This window comes from Tubulanus polymorphus, chromosome 1, assembly GCF_964204645.1.
Source record: "Tubulanus polymorphus chromosome 1, tnTubPoly1.2, whole genome shotgun sequence".
NCBI classification, from domain to species: Eukaryota; Metazoa; Nemertea; class Palaeonemertea; order Tubulaniformes; family Tubulanidae; genus Tubulanus; species Tubulanus polymorphus.
In genome coordinates this window covers 10,860,693-10,879,664 of record NC_134025.1, presented here as the reverse complement: position 1 = coordinate 10,879,664, position 18,972 = coordinate 10,860,693, and the positions used below count along the sequence as shown (strand labels likewise).

The following is an 18,972-nucleotide window of genomic DNA, read 5'->3' as shown; positions in this document are numbered from 1 at the left end:
TATTTGACTCACGGGTTAAATACGTATGATACCTACATTAAAAAGTGAATCAATTTTGGTTCCAGGGAAATAAATCTTAGATGACGTTTCATTGCGTTTGGATTCCAGGTTTTTAAAAATGGCGGCCTCCATGGTCTAGATTTTTTTTACAATATTTGATGAAAAACAATAGATATTTTATTGTTTCGGCAACTGACAATGGATGACACCATAGTTTCTGTGATCGGCCAGATTTCTGCAGCTGTAGAAACGCAATTAAATCCATTTTCGACGCAAACTGATCGTGCGCAAGCCTATCGAGTAAGTAGTAAGCATGCATGAATTTCACCAAGAACCTTAGTCAGTGCCTGATGTACCACAGACACTAAGACACAAACGACATTTTCTCGATACTCTTAAATCACTGTGACTTTAAACCACCAGAAATCCAGTTTCACTAAACCGATTGTGAAAAATAAACTCTTTACAAACCTCAAACATTCAGTTTTCTGATTATTATATTCATTTGGAGGTTTCTTCATCACAGTCCGTGCTTGATGCGATTTAAATACAGAAATAGCAAAAATGACACCATTTTTTCACTTTGAAACTAGGCATTGTAACACTGTAGTTCGCTAGCAACAAGACACTTGAGCGATGCGTGTCTCATCGCTAAACAGCGCATAATTTTTGTATCTTACATTTAATCGTAGGGCCTACTAAAATCGGCTTTATCCTCAAACAAATATAATGAACAAACACAAAACGTCATAAGGTTAGTGTAGATAGTTTATTTATCAAAATCGGTTGTTTATTTGCTGAGATATGGCAGTTTGAACACAGGCAAAAATGCCAACAGTAGTTCTGTCGGCAAAAGTCACGCGAATTTGAATGAACGTGTCTGGGTGGTTGGTTACACAGGATCGTAGAGCAACGTAGATACACTGTGGAGACAGCCACTGCCAGGACTGGGTGAATCATGAATGCATTTGTAGTTTTAATAAGTTATAGTTAATATAGTTAACCTAATCGTTGGTGGTAAGCCTTTTATAATCGGTTTATACCTTTATCAGTGGTTTGTGAAAATATCCGATCGTGAAACTAAACCACAGACAGGTTACTGACTAGAATGCATGCATGTGTGCTTGCATTCAAATTTTGGCTCCTAATAAAAACCGACCAGAACCGACTGGAACTGACAAAAGCTGACTAAAAACCGACTGGATGAAGCTCGAATTATATATATCTTCGAAATACATCATTACTCATAAAGACAGTGCGCAAGTTATAAGAATATCTACGCAAAGAGATGAACATTTTTTTATTTCTTCCTTCAAGCTTCTCCAAAATTATTTCTTTATCATAGTAATATTCACATCGGCGTCGACCGGGAGTGATGCCACTTTTTTATTTTTTCTTTATCGAGTTCAAAAGCTTAAAACAACAAGCAATCTATCAAAACTATAACGCTCAACTGACGAGAAATTGATGATTCCAAAAACCTCGTCGCCAGAACCCTTGGCAAAGAAAAATGCGAAAACCGGCGTATCCAATAAATGGCGAAAAATAAATGACTCTTAATATATCTGTCATTTGATTGTTTAAAAAGCAATTTAGGTTTTGAACTCTACTGTGGTCCCTGGCACCAAAAAAGTTTTTATTATTTGAAGCGTTTAGTGGTTCGTTTCACGATTTGTCCATGATAGGTAACATTGGATTTTCAAAACGGAAAATGCTACTACATGTACCAGAAAAAAACACTTGAACTTAGGCCTAACTTGTTTTGAAATCATTAAGTAATAGAATAAATATATAATAATAGAATATAATAGAAATAATGATGTTTCTAATATTACATGAGAAAAATCATGTTTGATGACAGGAGCATTTTTATTATTGTCTTTTGAAGTTCAAAGATTTTGAAAAGTTTATCTCTGCTAAATATTCAGTTGCGAAACACTGTCTTTGGGTAATCAGCTCCATCCAGTCGGTTTTCAGTCGGTTCCGGTCAGTTTTTAGTAGGTGCGCAAATTTTTCATCCATCCATGTCACTTCTGTCAGTTAGTAGTGTCAGTGTCAGGGTAATTCTCTTTTTCAGTTCTTGGAGGAATTGAAAACTAGCTGCGATACCAAGCTTCTCATTGAAGCCTCATTCCAGATGTGTTCACCTGATAAGCCGGACATTATTCGCCACATCGGTTTGCAATTTATCGAAAACTGCATTGTGTGAGTTACGCATTTACCTGAATTGTATTCATAAATGTATAAGCCTAAGGCTAAACAAAAATAATACCTTGTTTCTCCGCAACGGCTGCGGGTAATGTATGTAAGATATGATAAAATTTGTAATCAGTTAATTTCTATAGCAGTGCCCGGTCTGTTATGGTAAAATGGATCGCGGTCTGTTTATGGTAAAATGGATCACGATTTAAAAAAATTGATGTTCAGGGTAGATAGGCCGGGTCAACTTCTAAGCTCAGCAGAGAGGAGAAACAAGGTGTCAAACAAGTCAGATACTATCATTATGGTAGGGCCTACTAGCTCCTGAAATGTTAACAAAGATGAAAAAAACTACCCTTTTCGACCTGTTCCTAGATACGAGAATCTGTTTGTTATTAGTTAGTTATACATCCATTGACGAAGACAGTCAAATTGAAAATCAATGGGCAGTTTCATACCAGTCGTTTGTATGATGGCTTCTGGTTGGGAGCTCAAAATATTGACATTCATACTGGTAGTTTTGTGTTATACTTTGCTCTGATGAGATATTTGCATTTCATTATTTTCATTTACCTTTACCGGTATTTGCTTGTCATACTCTCTTTTATTGATCCCTCATTTTTAAAAATCAACACAGAATAAATTCAAAATATCTTTCTACTCATCAGAGATCGCTGGAACGACATGAACCCCGACATAAAGCTGTCCATTAAGAATATCACGATGCAACTTCTAGCGAACGTAAGTGAACCTAAATTGTATTCTGAATATGTGTCTATCTTCAATCGTTATTCTTCAGAAATAAATAAAAGTGCATTGTTCCTTTTCATTTGATAGGGGACGAAAAATATCATCGCAGAGCAGCTTCACATAAAGGATGCCCTGTCTCGTATAACGGTAGAGATGATAAAAAGGGAATGGCCTCAACAATGGCCGACATTGATGAAAGAACTAAACGATCTTCGTCAAATGGGGGTACGTATGCGTAGAATAATGTAAAAAGGTACACGTTAATATACGTTTTGATTGATATTGTTACATAGTACATTATTGGTGCCAGTTATTCCTGAGAGTCATTTCTAAACAGACTAACAACATTTTACGAACAAGAGTCATTATTGCCTTGTCTCGTGAAGTTTCGTTTTTAATCAAACGGAAAAAAGCTTGGAGAAAATTGGCTTACATTGTTCAAAAAGTTGGTAAAGTTTTAAACCATGAGTTAGGCCTAACTGAAAATAGCTAGAAACATTTTTCAAAATTCGACAGCATAGCAACTGCAGTGAGCTATGACCTGGTGCCAACTGGCGAAAGTTTCGCCATCTTTCAGAAAAAAATCATAGCTAAGTTGTCTGGTGTGCATACATAAAGTTATACTGATATGCGTTGACAAGCGCCATACAATACTATATTGACGAGCTGAGCTTGTCATACTCACATCGAATGTCAATTTATTTACAAGCCTGGCTCATACTCAGCAAATAGGTTAAGTGAAACCAATCAAGAACTTCGTCAGTAGATAACTTAACCAACTTCAAAGCGACCGGCCCAGACTCCTCGAACTACTAATAACCTGGTAGAACAACACTATTTAAACCAGTCGTCTTTATTTCAGCCTTCGCAGACAGAGTTAGTTCTGTTTGTGTTTTTGCGTTTAGCTGAAGATGTCGTTCATTTCCAAAATATTCCCACGAAGCGAAGACGAGAGATTTTAACGTCATTGACGTCGGCGATGACGGAAATATTTTCATTCTTCATTGATGTCCTGAAAGCAAGCGTTCAACAACATCAGGTGAGATTAATTAATCTTAACAGTTAGATTAACTAAAAAATTGCTAATGTCTTAATGTTTATCAAACCCCATACTAAACTGCAACAGTGGGAAATTCCGGGCTTTGAAAATGATGATAAGTTGTGAAATTCAATTCCATGAATGCAGCACATCTCTCGAGATTTAGTCCAATTTTCTTCTGAAGTACAACATTTTCCCTCTGCATTTGCCAAACATCGAATATCAAACTGAGAATAAGTTTTGTGGTCAGGTTTGACTGAAGCTTGTCTGTTATCTCAGTGGGTTCTCGCGACAAGTTCCTGGGCAATAGATGAATATACATGGAAGAGAAAATATCGTGGAATCGTATTGGTCATAGGAGCATGTTTCCATATTTTTTTGATTATAAGTTTCATTTCATCCTTCGATTTCAGGCAAATCCTGAAACCGACTCAGGTCTTATGATGTGCAAGGTTGCTTCCAGTACTTTGTCGGCGCTGTATGGCTACGTGGACTGGGTCTCCATGAGCCACATAACTGCTAACAATAACCTACTGTTGCAGATGCTGTGTTTATTGCTGGCCGACAAACAACTACGATTGCCTGCTGCGAATTGCTTACTCGAAATCGTTGAACGTAAAGTACGTTTTCTCTTGCCATTGTTAAAAAAGTCTCACTGGAAACGAATTACTCAACACCGATATTTTGTTACTTTTTCAGGGAAAACCAGAGGATCGAAAACCTCTGATGATTTTGTTTTCTGAAGATGCCATGTCAACAATTCTAGACGCTGCGAGGTAGGGTAATTAGCCCACTTGGGACTTTAGTCCCAGCGGGCTATTGCGTTCACTTTTCAGACGTTTTTCCGGACGTCCGTCCGTAGACGGAATCCACTTATTTTGGGAAGTTTTGAAGACGCTTCAATATAATGTCTTGATATTTGGTTTACACATGTATCTACCTTAGACACACCTTCAGCCCAAAAACTGCCCTGTCAGAATCAAGATGGTCAACTAGCAGCCATTGTTGTTCGCCAAAATCAGCACTTTTTATACATTTTGAAGTTTTTGAGGGAAATTTTGAAGACGCTTTGATTAATTACCTTGATCTTTTGTATATATTTGAATTACCCAAGGGCCCATCGGCATAAGAAAAATTGGGTCAATGGGACTCAAGATGGCCGTCCTATGACCTTTTTAGTGTAGCTTCCTACTGGTTTGCCATTTCTCATTGCAATTTGTGATGGGTATTCTTTGGAAAGGGATGTTTTATATTTGAGACAGGTATTTTTTATCAGCTAAATATGATGCAATTGGTGGCCATCTTGGTGTCATCAGTACCCGTTCGTGGGTGGAAAAAAGTTTTTCCACATTATATTGATACCTAAGCATATTGTGTTCCTACAAACAATTGGCAAGTTGTAGCCCATATTGTGTTCTATGATTGTGGTGAGTTTCAAGGACATTAGTTATTCTATATGGTCACCAGGGGGCATTGAATAACTTAGTATTTCCTTATTAGATTGGTACCTGGGCATATTTTGATACCATTATCAATTGCAAAGTTGTAGTTCATGACATGTTCTATGATTTTGGAGAGTTTCAAGGTCATTGGGTTTTGCATATGGTCACCAGGGGGCGTTGAATAGTAGAATAACTTAGTATTTCCATATTAAATTGGTAACGAGGCATATTTTGCTATCGCAATAAGTTACAAAATCGTAGCTGCTGACGTGTTCTATGATTGTGGTGGGTTTCAAGGTCATTGGTTTTTGTATATGGTCACCAGGGGGCGTTGAATATTGAAATTGTTAGATTGTTGAGCATTTAAAACCACTTCCCAAGTGGGCATGGTGTCCCTGGACCCCTAGTTTTTCATACTTTGGTTCTTTGTGATAACCTTGTTCAGTTCTGCAGTTGTGTCTGCATTGTTTCCAGGGCTGTATGGAGCATTTGGATATAATGTTGGAGGGAGAAACCCTAAAAAAGGGCAGTTACCTAACCTAGTCAAACACTGGTATAATGATTCTTCTTATAGGCCCTAACAAAAGCTTTTTGGCATACAGCAAAATGCTTGCCAGTCCCAAGTGAAGGATTATACATTAAATTTCAATTTGATTAACAATGATATTGCATAAGATTTTTGGAAAGGAGATGCAAAACGGACAGTTTTACCAACATTTCTAGGGAGGCAACTGCCCCTCTGCTCCCTTCTAAGTACGCCCTGACAGTTTTCCTGCAGAATTTTAGATCAAGATGTTAACTTGATGCAATATTTTGGTAAATGTTCAATGCCAAATTTAATGATTGATCTTTTAAGAGTTGCTGCTTTAGCCGGTGTTGATGAAGAGAACTACATATTTCTTAAAAAGCTTTGTCAAGTATTAACAGCAGTTGGGAATCAGTTGTGTTATTTATGGGTAAGATCATAATCAATAGACTGGTTTGATTTTCATTTTCATGGGCTTGTTTGCGAGGCCATTATTGCTATTATTACCAGCTTGACTGACTAGCTAGGGAACTCAATGACTTCATAGATTATTTATACCTTCTTGTAAACGAAAATATTCTGTACTTTGTGGTGTCTTTCAGGGCCATGAACATATGGATATTGGTCAGCCTACAAATTTTGAAGCCTATCTACAAGCTTTAATGGCATTTACACACCACCATAGTCTGGTAAGTTAGCTACATTACTTATACCATTTAGCTTTTGTGGTAAAACCCATTTAGCCATAGACACTGGTATATACCTCCTGGTGACTCGGGGAGTTATTCAAGCTTTTCTCAATGAATTACGTAGAAATATTGTTGAGAATAAGAACTAGCTGGATAAATACCCCAGTAACATGAATGTTCAGTTGCTAGGACCTGGTTACTTCAGCATCATATATCGCTTTCATCAGATCTTTACTAATGCATGAATGGGGATTCCATGCTGGATTTTTCCACCTAGGCTTTGCCTTTCTTTTGAATGTTATATCTTCATATGGTTGATATCTTTTTATGAGAATACGTAAATGAGAACATTGTTCTTTCTCATGTAGGTGTTAGGAGATACAGTGTACTCACAGTGGTCAACGTTTTTACGTCACAAGCACATCTCTCAGGATCCTATATTTATCAGTATTCTATGTCCATTAATCATGCAGGCAACTGTATCATTACAAAAGGTTTGTCTTTAATTGATCGATAACTGTAAGCTCGATTTAGCGTCATCACCTGAGTCCCCTTCACATTATGCCGGGCATCATGGAAAAAGTTTCTCAGGAGTGTCTCCTATTTCTGTGATAGGTTTTATACTCTTATGAATAGGATTTTAATTTCATAATTTTATTTGCAGTATGGATTTCCCTCGCGTTCCGATTCTAAAAGCTGTGATTATGCCAGACTGGACTTCGACAGCGATGAAGAATTCATTGCATTTTTCTCCAGTAAGAACTGATTTTTTAGTCCACTTGGTTGGGCTATTGCTTTCACTTTTTATCCATTGTATATCCATCCGTCTATTCATCTGTGATTGCTAGCCAGATTCAAATTTTTCTGGGAAATTTTCGACATGCTTTGATGCGTGGTCTTGATATTTGGTTTATACACACTTGCAGCCCGTAATTGAATCGTGGAATGGTTTATGATTGTTGCAAGTTTCAAAATCATTGGTTTAGATTGTCGGATTGTCAAGCATTTCGGTCCAGTTCCCAAGTGGGCATTGTGTCCCTGGACCCTTAGTTGCTACTTGGTATTTAATGATATACCTGCAGGACAAGGATTGATTTCTAAAAAAAAAAAGAATTATCTGCAATTCAACTGTTTATAGCCTGGACATATAGATATAATGATGCTAGCATGAAGAATATGATATTGAAGAAAACTTATTATTGATTGTTTGTAGAATTTCGCTGTGAAATCTCAGCTGTTGTGCGCGAAACTAGTCTCTTAGTACCTCATGTTACTTTCCAAATAGCAACTGAATGGTTAGACAGGCAGCTTAAGAAACCTATTGATCTCGGAGAAGGTATTTATACAATTCAGCTGAAAGTTTTTTATTGCTCCCTAACATCGCCATACATTATTAGATTTTGTACAATACATGACATCGAGGGATAGATGTAGTGAAAGGTTTAAGGGACTGTGCAGCAATAGCATAGTCTTGACATTATATTCTTATTTTTACCTTAGGAAACAAGAGCGGAATGTGTAACTCGAATTCGCCCAGTTTCATAGAATGGGATGCTTTGAGCGTGTTCCTCGAGTGTGTTCTAACCAAGATCAACCTTTCTGAAGCGACAATCAATAACTTGGAAGGAATTCGTCTGCTTAAAGACACACTTGCTTATGAGACCCGGGTAAGAACTCTAATAGTCATGATGAAAAAGCATTGAAAAAGAAATAGTAGGGTTATTCTCGGGTGGAAACTATTAGCATTTTCACTGCCCTTTGAAATGGCAAATTTTTCAATTAACCTGTACATCAAAATATTTAGCAATATTCCAGGGCTGATCACGCAAACTTAGTAGTAGTACACGAACAACCTTCTCATTTTGATCTAAGTGCCAAGTATCAAATTTTGATTTATTAATTACTACTCAGAAATACATAATCCTCAATAAATTTTGGATCCTACATCCAGTCTTTTCAAATGATTTCAGGACCCAGTGATTTTATCATCAGTCCTATCTTGCATATCAACTCTTTTCATATTCGTTACACATGCACCGGATATTCTACCAATAGTGCTGAAAAAAGTGAGTAATGGTTGCTTTAACACCAATTATTATTTATATTTCATCACTAAAAAACTGCTATTCATTGAACTTGTATCACTTAAGTTGAAATGCTTTGCCTTGATGATGTGGTATGTGAGTGACATCTGGATGAGTTGACTCAGCTTTTGAAAGCAGCCTCCAACAACTATGATAAATGTTTTGCCCTGTGGCAATACATATACCCGCGTATTTGAAAATTTAAAACACTTTTAATTTCTATTTTTGAATAGGGCCTACATCAAAAAGGTTCAATATATTTTTTATGTTGGAACGAAAACACAACCTTTGAGCTGTATCTCCTAGTGAGGTGTGATATGATGTGCAAACTTATGCTTCAATAACGAAAGAAATCCCACAATACATTCTGTGTGGGAGTCACATCCCTTCCAATCTATTGTGGAATTTTTCTTGTTATTCATCCTACACTAACAAGGATAATGTGTATCTTCTCGACTCACTAATGGTTCAAGGTTGAATTTCAATTACTTCTAAGCTTAGGATTTTTAACTCTTTACCTTTTGCTATAATTATATTATATACTTCAGTTTAGGAGCTCATATTTTCATGTATTTTGATTTTAGGTATTTGATACGGTTGTATTCAACTTAGAAGGCCAAACAAAAAGCACTCGTATTCGTGCCGTGTTAAACGTCAGACGTCATGCTTGTTCTATCTTAGTGAAAATCTGTAAAAGTCATCCCCGTCTACTTCTAGTAAGTTCTACTATATTTTGCTCATATCCCTTTGAATAATTGTTTATGTCCCGGTAAATCAGCCATCTATTAAGGATGCCAAGGCAGCCATCTTGCTAGATGGAATTCCAGGAAACTTGGTGTATGGATTGAGGTAGGTGAAATGTACAATCTTATTGAAAATAGAGCCATCTTATATAATGGCCAGGCTGGCCATCTTAAATTTCTTGTTAGCACGATGCAGCCTGCAATTCTTGATGGGTTTCCACGAAATTTTGTCCGTGTGTTGAGAGGTTTATTTATCTGAAAACCAATAATTCTTACCAAGGGTGGGTCCAGGCTGCATACTGATACCTGTGTGAATGCATCTGGTGGAAAATGTAGTATAATTCAACTTCATCTTTATCGCTTGACACCTAAACCATGTTAAACCTTTTCAGCCTGGTTTTGATCAATTTTTCAATCACATCACTGCAATTAGCAGCGACCCAGAAGGACTGTCTCAAATGGAGAAATGCACCCTCAACGAAGCTCTGATTCTTATCAGGTACACATGCAGAACTAAAATAAGTTAGTTTTAAGACTTTCTTGTTGTATTATTCAGTTGAGTGCAATTAATACTTTTCAGCAATGAATTCTACGATTTCCAAAAACAATCAGAATTCCTCAAAGTTATCATCAGTCCAGTTAACGATATTTGGTTGTCTGATGAAATGAAAATGTAAGTTAAATGATCATATGTTAAGAGAAGATGCAAACCTTCACCAAAATTTTTGGTTTCTGCACTTTTTAAGACCTTATTTGTTCTGAAAATCATTGAAAATTAATTTGAAATGGGACTTCTTTCATCCATACTCATTTCTTCACGATGTGTAGGCCTACTTGTGTTCTAACATAAAAATCCCTTGGTATAGAGAGCAGGCCCATTAGTATGTCTGGGTTTTGATGTATTTACATCTGAGCCTTATTCTTATTTAGAATAAAATTGGTTATTCTTTTAATTCCATATATTGATGTAACCATCGATTTCAGGGCTCTTTCAAGCACAGATAACTATCTGACGTACATAGGATTAAATCAACCACCCGTCGAGCCTAGTTCAGCTGATGTATGTGGTATTAACAGATCACAGGTGCCTTTTTCGATTTCTGTAATTCTTGTTTGTGTCTGTCAATTTCATGTGGCCAATTTCAAGTTTGGTATCAATCAATCTTTACATTTCTATTTCAGGTGACCTATTGTTTGAATCTAGTATTAGCCGCAATCAAAAGAAGCAAATGGCCAGATGATATAGAGGTACACTCCTAATGATTTTCGTTTGGAAAAAAAGTTTACAATCATAATCGGCACCATGTAGCATACCGGTACATGGATTTCTTTCGGTTGTTATATCATGCAGGATGCTAAACAAGGATGTTTCATCGGAGAAAATGGTCTATTACGCAATCCAGCAACTCAACACATCAGTTTGATGCTGAGTAACTTATTTCCACTGCTGAGGTATGTAGGAACATTGGAGTTGATGTCTTTTGTAGGGTCAAATAATCAGACTGAGAATATAAGGTCTACTAGAGGAAAGTGAGGAATACTGTACATTTGTACACCTAGTTGTTAGGGCATAGCTGGATCTAGCAGCCTCTTCATTCCTGGCATTAAAAGAAAAACCAAATGAACTTTTTTTTTTTAAATGGATTAACTAGTTAAAACCTATTCACTATCCGTCTTTCAGAATAATGAATGAGATGTGGCTTCCAGAAAATAAAGCGAAACTTCATCCAGCATTCTCAGAGGCAATGAATCTTGAAGAGAGGGAGAAACTTGCAGTTCTAGGTCTGAAAATCTATGATTTGTCTTTCACGTGATATGTTCATCTTACTATGTTCATATCATTAGCCATATTCTATATGCTCTGAGACAATTATTATCTTAAAAAAACATGGATGATGCTGCCTACTGGAGTAGTCAAGAATAGGTTACTGACATAGAAAGCGTTGGCTAAAGCTAGGGGCGCACGAGCGTATTGTGCGGGCAGACGTGTTAATTTGCGGGCGATCCGCTCGCCGGCGTAAATAATCGGGCGAAAATATCAAACATGTTAAATCGCCTGCCGACTCAATCGCTGTCCCCGTGATTTACATCGCCACGATCGGGCAAAAAAATACGCTCGTGTGCCCCTAGCCTAAGAATATTCATCATGAAAACTTTGTTTATGGTCCTTAAATGCACGTTACTCATATCTCTCTTAGGTATCCAACCACCTAGCGTCGACAATGCAGATTGCCTCATGATGAAAAAACCTCAAGAAAGAATGCAAGCATATATTCACCTCTCTTACGATTCTTGGTAATATTTACTATTTTTGGCTTTGTCGAAGTGAAAACCACTGTTTGGGCCAGGAGTATACCTTCACCAATGTGAAAAAACTGAGTAATGTTGGATTTTGTTTTACAGCTATCACATTCTTGGCAACGCTGGTTTATGCCTTGGTGCTGAATTTTACATGGCTCCCGGACTAGCCAATCTGCTCTTAGAATCAGTTTTCACGAATCTCCATGCGATTCCAGATTACAGTCTGCGATCAATTATTCATATCCTTTTATGACGGAATATGGTGCATGCATTTATCATATTAACCCTTTCAGTGACTAATTAATACCCTATAGTGCTGGAGATAATTCTAAAATTTTTAAAACTTCCACCCTAGTGTGTTTAATAACACACATACCACTATAGTGCGTCTACACCGCGGTGCGGTGTATCGTTAGTTACTAATATTTCACTATGTTTGACAGGTGCTGCCATTTTTCAAGAGAGATAATTACTAATTACATCAATACACCATAGTGCGGTGTACTAGCAAAATCTATCACTTATTTATACACCTCACTGCGGTGTAGATGCACTGAAAGGGTTAAACCCTATACATGTAAATGTGTTCAAAACATCTGCAGACAGTATTGTAACATATGATATGTAAGAAAATCTACTCATGGAAGAGCATTGCAATTTAACTAAGTGTTTTGCCTCCAAATGTATGTGGTCACAATGCTTCCAGCACCCTATACAATAGGAATAGGACAATAAACTGCATCTTCCTTATTACAATTTTTCTCTTCACTAGTACAGTAGACACTGCCCAAACCGGTACCGGTCTATCAGGTAATCCGTTCAATTCGGTAAAATCAAAATACCAGTAACTGCCTAATTCAGTGCAAAAATGAAAGTCCCAACTGTATTGGTTTAGGTGGAGTCCCTGTATTTGCCAGCTTTTAGTCAGTTCATCGAGTTGAAGTCCAGCATTGTTCACGTAACCACGTAGAAATTTTCATTATTTTATGCTGCCTTAAGAAGTTCCTTTTCCTTAATTCCGGAAACGTTCATTTCTTAAACCATTCATACAACAGTGTCTTAAAGAGTCCTATAACAGTCTAATCTTACCGATTCTTGGTTTCCTTTGTCCGTTCATGTTCAAGGTACGTAGGTCCAATTTCTCGGGCAATTCAACTATGTAATCATCAAATTTCACCACTAACTTTGTAAAATGAGTCGAAAGGATCCCACAGTTAAAATGATTTATGACTTGTATTAGTATTTCTTTAACCATTTGAAAATAAAAGATTTGTTGTCACACGTTTATTTGCAGTTCCCATTAAATGACATTTGAAAATACTGATTTGAAGCAATAATACAAAATTCTCTGGTCGCTTTTCCTGTTTGAATTGATAACTGATACATAGCATATGTTTCATCTGATGTTTATTACATTTCAGCGCTTAGAAGCAAAGTGGGTGCTTATTCATCAAAGATATCAAGATGGGTAAAAACATTTACAGCATAAATAATTGATAATGTAATTCCTAAGAAAACCCAGTATGGTACATTTACTGGTTATCTGTGTAATATGTGGATAACCCTGTTCTTGTTTCCTAGTCTTCCTAGGAAGGTTTATGCATCCGTAGTTTGGACCATACCTATCAACAATTGATATTTTCACTGTCACTTTTCACTGAAGTCATGCTGCAAAGATATTCATATGCACATGTACTTTCCTCCAACGGAGATTTCTTGGGATTGAGGAATTGCAAACTCATTCCAGGATATCCAGCATATCAAAAAAATATTTCGAAATTGATGAGTAGAAAAAAAGCTATATTTATAGTCTGTGTATTTTAGACTTCTCTCAGAAGATGACACAAATCCAGAATCCCAAGAAGTTCTCGAAGACCAGCTTTGCAGACAGCTAACTCGGGAATATCTAGATATTTTAGGTAAAACTGAAATGGGAGAATTTACTCATTTTTATCGAAGTTCGTTTTTCGCATAATAACAACAGAATCGGTTATTTCTTTAATTTGCAGGATTTGTTTGTAGAAGCCAGAATTCCGGCGCTGTTGTAGAAAATAATCTCGAAAATGATTGTAAAATGAGTGTGAAAGAAGATTCAACTATCAGCGAATTAGGAATAATGGCTATTCAAAATGAGGTACCAGTAATAATGATACTGCATTAAATACATTGCAATAAAATACATTGATAAATAATAAATACATTGCATTACTTCGTTTCCCATACCAAACTAATCAAAGAAGATTATTTTGATATTGTTTGTTTGTGTTGATTCGTTTTTAATCCACTCATTTCAGGCTACTTGTCAATATATGGTGCTGACGGTATTCACTGGTTTGACATGGAACGATTCGACGACATGTCGCAAGTGCATAAACTTAGGTGGTGCTATACTACTGCAGGTACATACGAAATGACCGCAGGGGCAGATTTAGGGGGCGGTCTCGGGGATCTGAGCCCTAACCTTCCCATTGTGGTTGCCCTTTTCTACGAGGCAGAGATAGTTAAAACCTTCAAATTTCACACTCATCCTATCAAAATTTGCATCTTTTAGGACGTATTTCTTCAAAAATATCTAATACCGAGGTTGGGACCTGACATTGTCATCGCTGCTTAATCTAAAAAAAGCTTTTCTCGTCTTCGGGACCCCTGCCTTTCAATTTTCCTAGATCCGCCCCTGGACCGATGTGATTGGTTCATTCATTAGGCCACGATTTATTAACTATGAACCCTATTCTTGGCTAGTACTGAAAAAAAGTTTTGTCGATACAAATCTGTCGAGGAGCTCAGCAGAGTGAGCTGTTCCACGAGGAAGCCGTCAAACCCGCTAAGTTCAGATCATTTTTCTGATCTAGATAATATTTATAATATACTTGTACATAAATGTGAAATATGATTTCTCATAAACAGGATTAATTGCATCGGTCCCAAATAATCCCGAATTACCGTAAGCATATTCTACTATATATTCCACAATTAATGATGAATTTGGTATATTCTGTGTTATTATTCTAGCTTGTAGCTGAAAATCTGGTCACAGTTGAGGCAGCTTGTCATTTATTCCGCTTGGTATTAAATGCACTCACAGTTCATGGCGAGCATGAAGGCACACAAGCTCCTCTTATCGGATTAGCATGTCTTGTGTATAGCACTTTGGTAAGTTCTCTCAATGAAACTCTCATCTACGGTAACTGTTGTATTGTCTGCTTTGTTGAACAGTCATCACTAATGATATGAAAATTCACTTTCACTGTGTGGAGATTAATTAAGTCAAATATCAACCGTCTCAACCATTGACAAATTACTGCACTAAAATTTTTCAATATATATATATATATATATAAATTTTTCAATAAAATATTTCATAGATCGATGTATATTATGTTCACTTAATTTCACGAATTAGATTTTTGTTTTCTGCAGCGGCCATTGTACAGTGAACTGACTGCCATTTTGATGACAATACCAAATTGTTCAGCAGAAGTGATCCAGGTAATACTTGATTTGTCACGACATAAAAACTTAAGCGTGGAAGTTATTCTCAACATGTTCACTGCCACCATGATGATTACGGTTCTGCCCCCAATTGCCACTACCTGTATACTCATATATTTCTACACAATTTAACAATAAACTTATTTTGATCTGTGTAACAAGCCACTGATTTATAACTGTGGAATGCAATTTTCCGTATGTGTTGTTCAATAATGGATTCACATAAAATGCAATTTTCTGTATGTTTTGTTAAATTTTTTTTTTAGTTCAATGTAGTTTATTGCTCTATATAAAGTCAATATAATGAGCACAGACATTACAATATATTTCACTACTATTATGATATAAGACTAATGTATGTATTTGTCGTATAGAATTTCGATGAAAATATACTGGGTCTCACAAATGGAAAGCCAGCGTCCGACAAGAGGAAGAAAGATGCATTTAAAAAGCTTATCATCGATGTGATAGGGGTAAGTAGCCAACATGCACTCTCTGCTTCATGTTCCATCCATGATTTTTGCATCTATCTAAGGCTGAAATAAAATGATACCTTGTTTCTCCTAATTGGCTGGGTCACTTTTGTAAACTGCCATATGATTTGCGATCAGTTCATTTCTAAAGCTGCTGGTCTGTTATGGCTAGCTTGATCATGATTTTTAAAACAAGTAATGTACAGGGTAGATAGGCAGCCGGCCGGGTCAACTTTTAAGTTCAAGAAATTATGGAACAAAGTTTTCTGGTAAGGACTAGGTCATAGTGAACAAACTGCCAATATGGAATACGACTTGATGTTTTGCTACATGTAACATTCTAATATCGTTGTGTTGTTTTGTTTTGCAGAGGAGTGTCGCTCAGTTGTTTAAAAAAGAAGTCCATATCGTCGATCTTCCGGTGATGTTCAAACAAAAGAAACCGAAACCTGCCGTCGTTGAAGGAACTGGCGGAGGATTGTGCGATCTGTTCGGTGAAGATCGATGCTCATCCATCGAAATCGAACTCAAATTAGAAAAGCAATGCTGATATGAATCTGCGACCTGAACTTGCCCTTCAGCCGTTTGATAACAATTCCCAGCTCATCAGACATACAAAACCTCACCTACATTCTGCATTCTGTTTTAAAGACTTGTTTTGAAAGTGTCATTCAGAGGACTCGACCCATTAAATTATGCTATTTGTGCCTATTTATATGTATCATCGAAAGGCGGAAATTTGATATTTTTTCATAACTCTTGACCTATGTGTCATTTACACGTAAGACAGCTTAACATGTTGAATCCATGCAATTATAAATGCCTAGAGGCTAACGTCTCTTATTATTTTTGATGCTATCCACAACTTGTTTTGTTTTGCAGAGGAGTGTCGCTCAGTTGTTTAAAAAAGAAGTCCATATCGTCGATCTTCCGGTGATGTTCAAACAAAAGAAACCGAAACCTGCCGTCGTTGAAGGAACTGGCGGAGGATTGTGCGATCTGTTCGGTGAAGATCGATGCTCATCCATCGAAATCGAACTCAAATTAGAAAAGCAATGCTGATATGAATCTGCGACCTGAACTTGCCCTTCAGCCGTTTGATAACAATTCCCAGCTCATCAGACATACAAAACCTCACCTACATTCTGCCAAATTCTTATTATCCTGTGTTCAGGTCTTTTCGACCCTTAGTAGACATTTCGATTGAAAAATTGGCTCATTGATGACAGAAATTCAACATTTTTCTCATCGCGCTTTCAATAAAGTCATTATCAAGATTTCCAGAACCAACGGTGAATATTAGTACCCGCATAACTCATTACATGCATTTTCATAACATATGTTTTAAAGACTTGTTTTGAAAGTGTCATTCAGAGGACTCGACCCATTAAATTATGCTATTTGTGCCTATTTATATGTATCATCGAAAGGCGGAAATTTGATATTTTTTCATAACTCTTGACCTATGTGTCATTTACACGTAAGACAGCTTAACATGTTGAATCCATGCAATTATAAATGCCTAGAGGCTAACGTCTCTTATTATTTTTGATGCTATCCACAACTAGTTTTACAAATATTACAATATTGTCATGAGGGAAATGTTAATATGTTTACAAAGGCCAATATTGTCATGAGGGAAATGTTAATGTTAATTATATCAGTTTAGTAACTGAGAGGCTGTGAATGTATTATTTATTGTGACGAGCGAGTGGTTGACTTTTTAAAAACTGTGATAAAAGTGGCAGTAGAAACGACTAGTGCTGTCAACGATAGATTATTTAATCGCTTGTCTGCATTGTGTTCATATTGTGGATGTATTAGATTTTATGACGACTTCGTTTATTTTCATCGGATGTTATGCCAACTGAAATTTAGTGTCTTCAATGTTAATTGTGAATCTAATGCAGGTTTTCAATATGTCTTTTCAATATGATTCCAGAATTCTCTGGCGCATTCGTTTCCACCAGAATGTGCTATTCCGCAATAGCATAATCCGTAAACCTGATGGAAGGCTGCTAGAGAATTTGTAATCTGGAATAACAATCCTGGACTGAAATACGTTCAATCAAAACCTGCCTAATAATGAGGTTAGAGTTTACATTACTGTAAGGCGTAACTTTAAGGTATAAGAACTTTAATTTTAAGGTTTAGTTTTATGGCGTTTAGAGTTTGCGTATAACAATTCAATTCCTCGTTTTTGTGGTATTTGAGTTGCTCATGAATAATCAATGCATACTAGTATCCAGTAAATTTTTGCAGCTTTTCTGTGCTGGTCATGCATGAAAGATTCATATTCCCTACGGTAAATTGAGAAATTTCCAATACTCTGTATTCGGTTAATTTGAAGAGATCGAACAGGCCCAATTCAACTAAGTACCTAGTATCTAGAGGTACATGTTATGTAATACGGTTATATGCAAACTGAGCACACTGGGAACTACTTTTGTTAATACCTGCTAATCACCTAAAAACCTACAGTAGTATATAGCCGGGATCACACGAGGGCAACTGTTCACACGAGTGCCAAATGGGCTCGAGTCTATTTGGCCCGACCAAAAACGTTGGACCAGGCCTGAGCCAAATTCTAGCACCAGACAAATGGTTGCGTTTTTTGCAACTGGTATTGGAAATGGCCCACTTCGCTTATTTCAAGCATTGTTTTGTAGTATCGAACCAATGGTTTGTGTGTGAGTGCGCTCTCTAATTAAGCACCGGCCAAATTTGGCTCGAGCTTGATCTGTGCCAATTTGGCCCGGGCCAAATCGTCTCCGTGTAATCGCGGCTTATAGCAAAGTTTATGATCAAAGTTAATTACTTATTATAAGATAAGAAATTTTTCAGGAGAAGCCTCTCTAAATCCTACAGATCTTGCGTTTACGGCATCTTCTAAACATGAACTTATACCTACAATAACATTTGATTGAGCCAAGGTCCAAGCACTTCTCTGGACGCTATCATCGTAATTTCGTAAATTTTCCTGATATGATTTCGAATGTTAAAACACCGAAAAAAAGAATTATACGTGATTTCCTTGTTGTTTATTTATTAATTTCCATATGTTTTATTTCACTAAATAATGAAATGATGTTATTGTGTTGCCCTCTTCTTTAGACAATCATGTGTTTAAGTGGCGGGAAATACGCTTTCGCGATACCGGTTCTTACCGGTAATAACTTTAAAATGTGCAAAGGAAATGTGTATGATATCGTCGACTCATCATTTGACACTGTC

At 36.8% G+C, this 18,972-nt stretch overlaps 1 protein-coding gene across 2 annotated transcripts; it reads left to right on the top strand.

Annotated features, from left to right (window-relative positions):
• The first annotated feature begins 127 nt into the window (after positions 1 to 127).
• On the top strand, positions 128 to 18,757 carry LOC141909539 (exportin-5-like). 2 transcript variants are annotated; one of them, XR_012619754.1, is made up of 33 exons: positions 128 to 300; positions 2,078 to 2,205; positions 2,868 to 2,940; positions 3,037 to 3,174; positions 3,812 to 3,988; positions 4,402 to 4,608; positions 4,688 to 4,764; positions 6,287 to 6,386; positions 6,559 to 6,645; positions 7,014 to 7,139; positions 7,310 to 7,400; positions 7,859 to 7,981; positions 8,146 to 8,312; positions 8,616 to 8,711; positions 9,314 to 9,445; positions 9,865 to 9,971; positions 10,053 to 10,145; positions 10,457 to 10,556; positions 10,655 to 10,720; positions 10,824 to 10,924; positions 11,154 to 11,254; positions 11,671 to 11,767; positions 11,876 to 12,012; positions 12,800 to 12,897; positions 13,195 to 13,241; positions 13,598 to 13,692; positions 13,783 to 13,907; positions 14,068 to 14,172; positions 14,786 to 14,926; positions 15,194 to 15,262; positions 15,640 to 15,738; positions 16,109 to 16,519; positions 16,621 to 18,757. XR_012619754.1 is itself a non-coding variant. In XM_074799990.1 (32 exons), the coding sequence occupies exons 1-32, from the start codon at positions 199 to 201 to the stop codon at positions 16,286 to 16,288; spliced, it is 3,585 nt and encodes a 1,194-aa protein (XP_074656091.1). In that variant the 5' UTR covers positions 128 to 198; the 3' UTR covers positions 16,289 to 16,614. The 2 variants fall into 2 exon arrangements, 1 of the variants encoding a protein (XP_074656091.1); XM_074799990.1 differs by lacking the exon at positions 16,621 to 18,757 and having other exon boundaries at positions 16,109 to 16,614.
• Positions 18,758 to 18,972: the final 215 nt, after the last annotated feature.

What these genes read in the sequence shown, in the direction of transcription:
- LOC141909539 (XM_074799990.1), top strand. Translation starts at nt 199, where the DNA reads ATGGATGACACCATAGTTTCTGTGATCGGCCAGATTTCTGCAGCTGTA. An exon ending in CGATGCAACTTCTAGCGAAC is followed by an intron (nt 2,941 to 3,036) that starts GTAAGTGAACCT and finishes TTCATTTGATAG; the next exon opens with GGGACGAAAAATATCATCGC. An exon ending in GGAATATCTAGATATTTTAG is followed by an intron (nt 13,693 to 13,782) that starts GTAAAACTGAAA and finishes TTTAATTTGCAG; the next exon opens with GATTTGTTTGTAGAAGCCAG.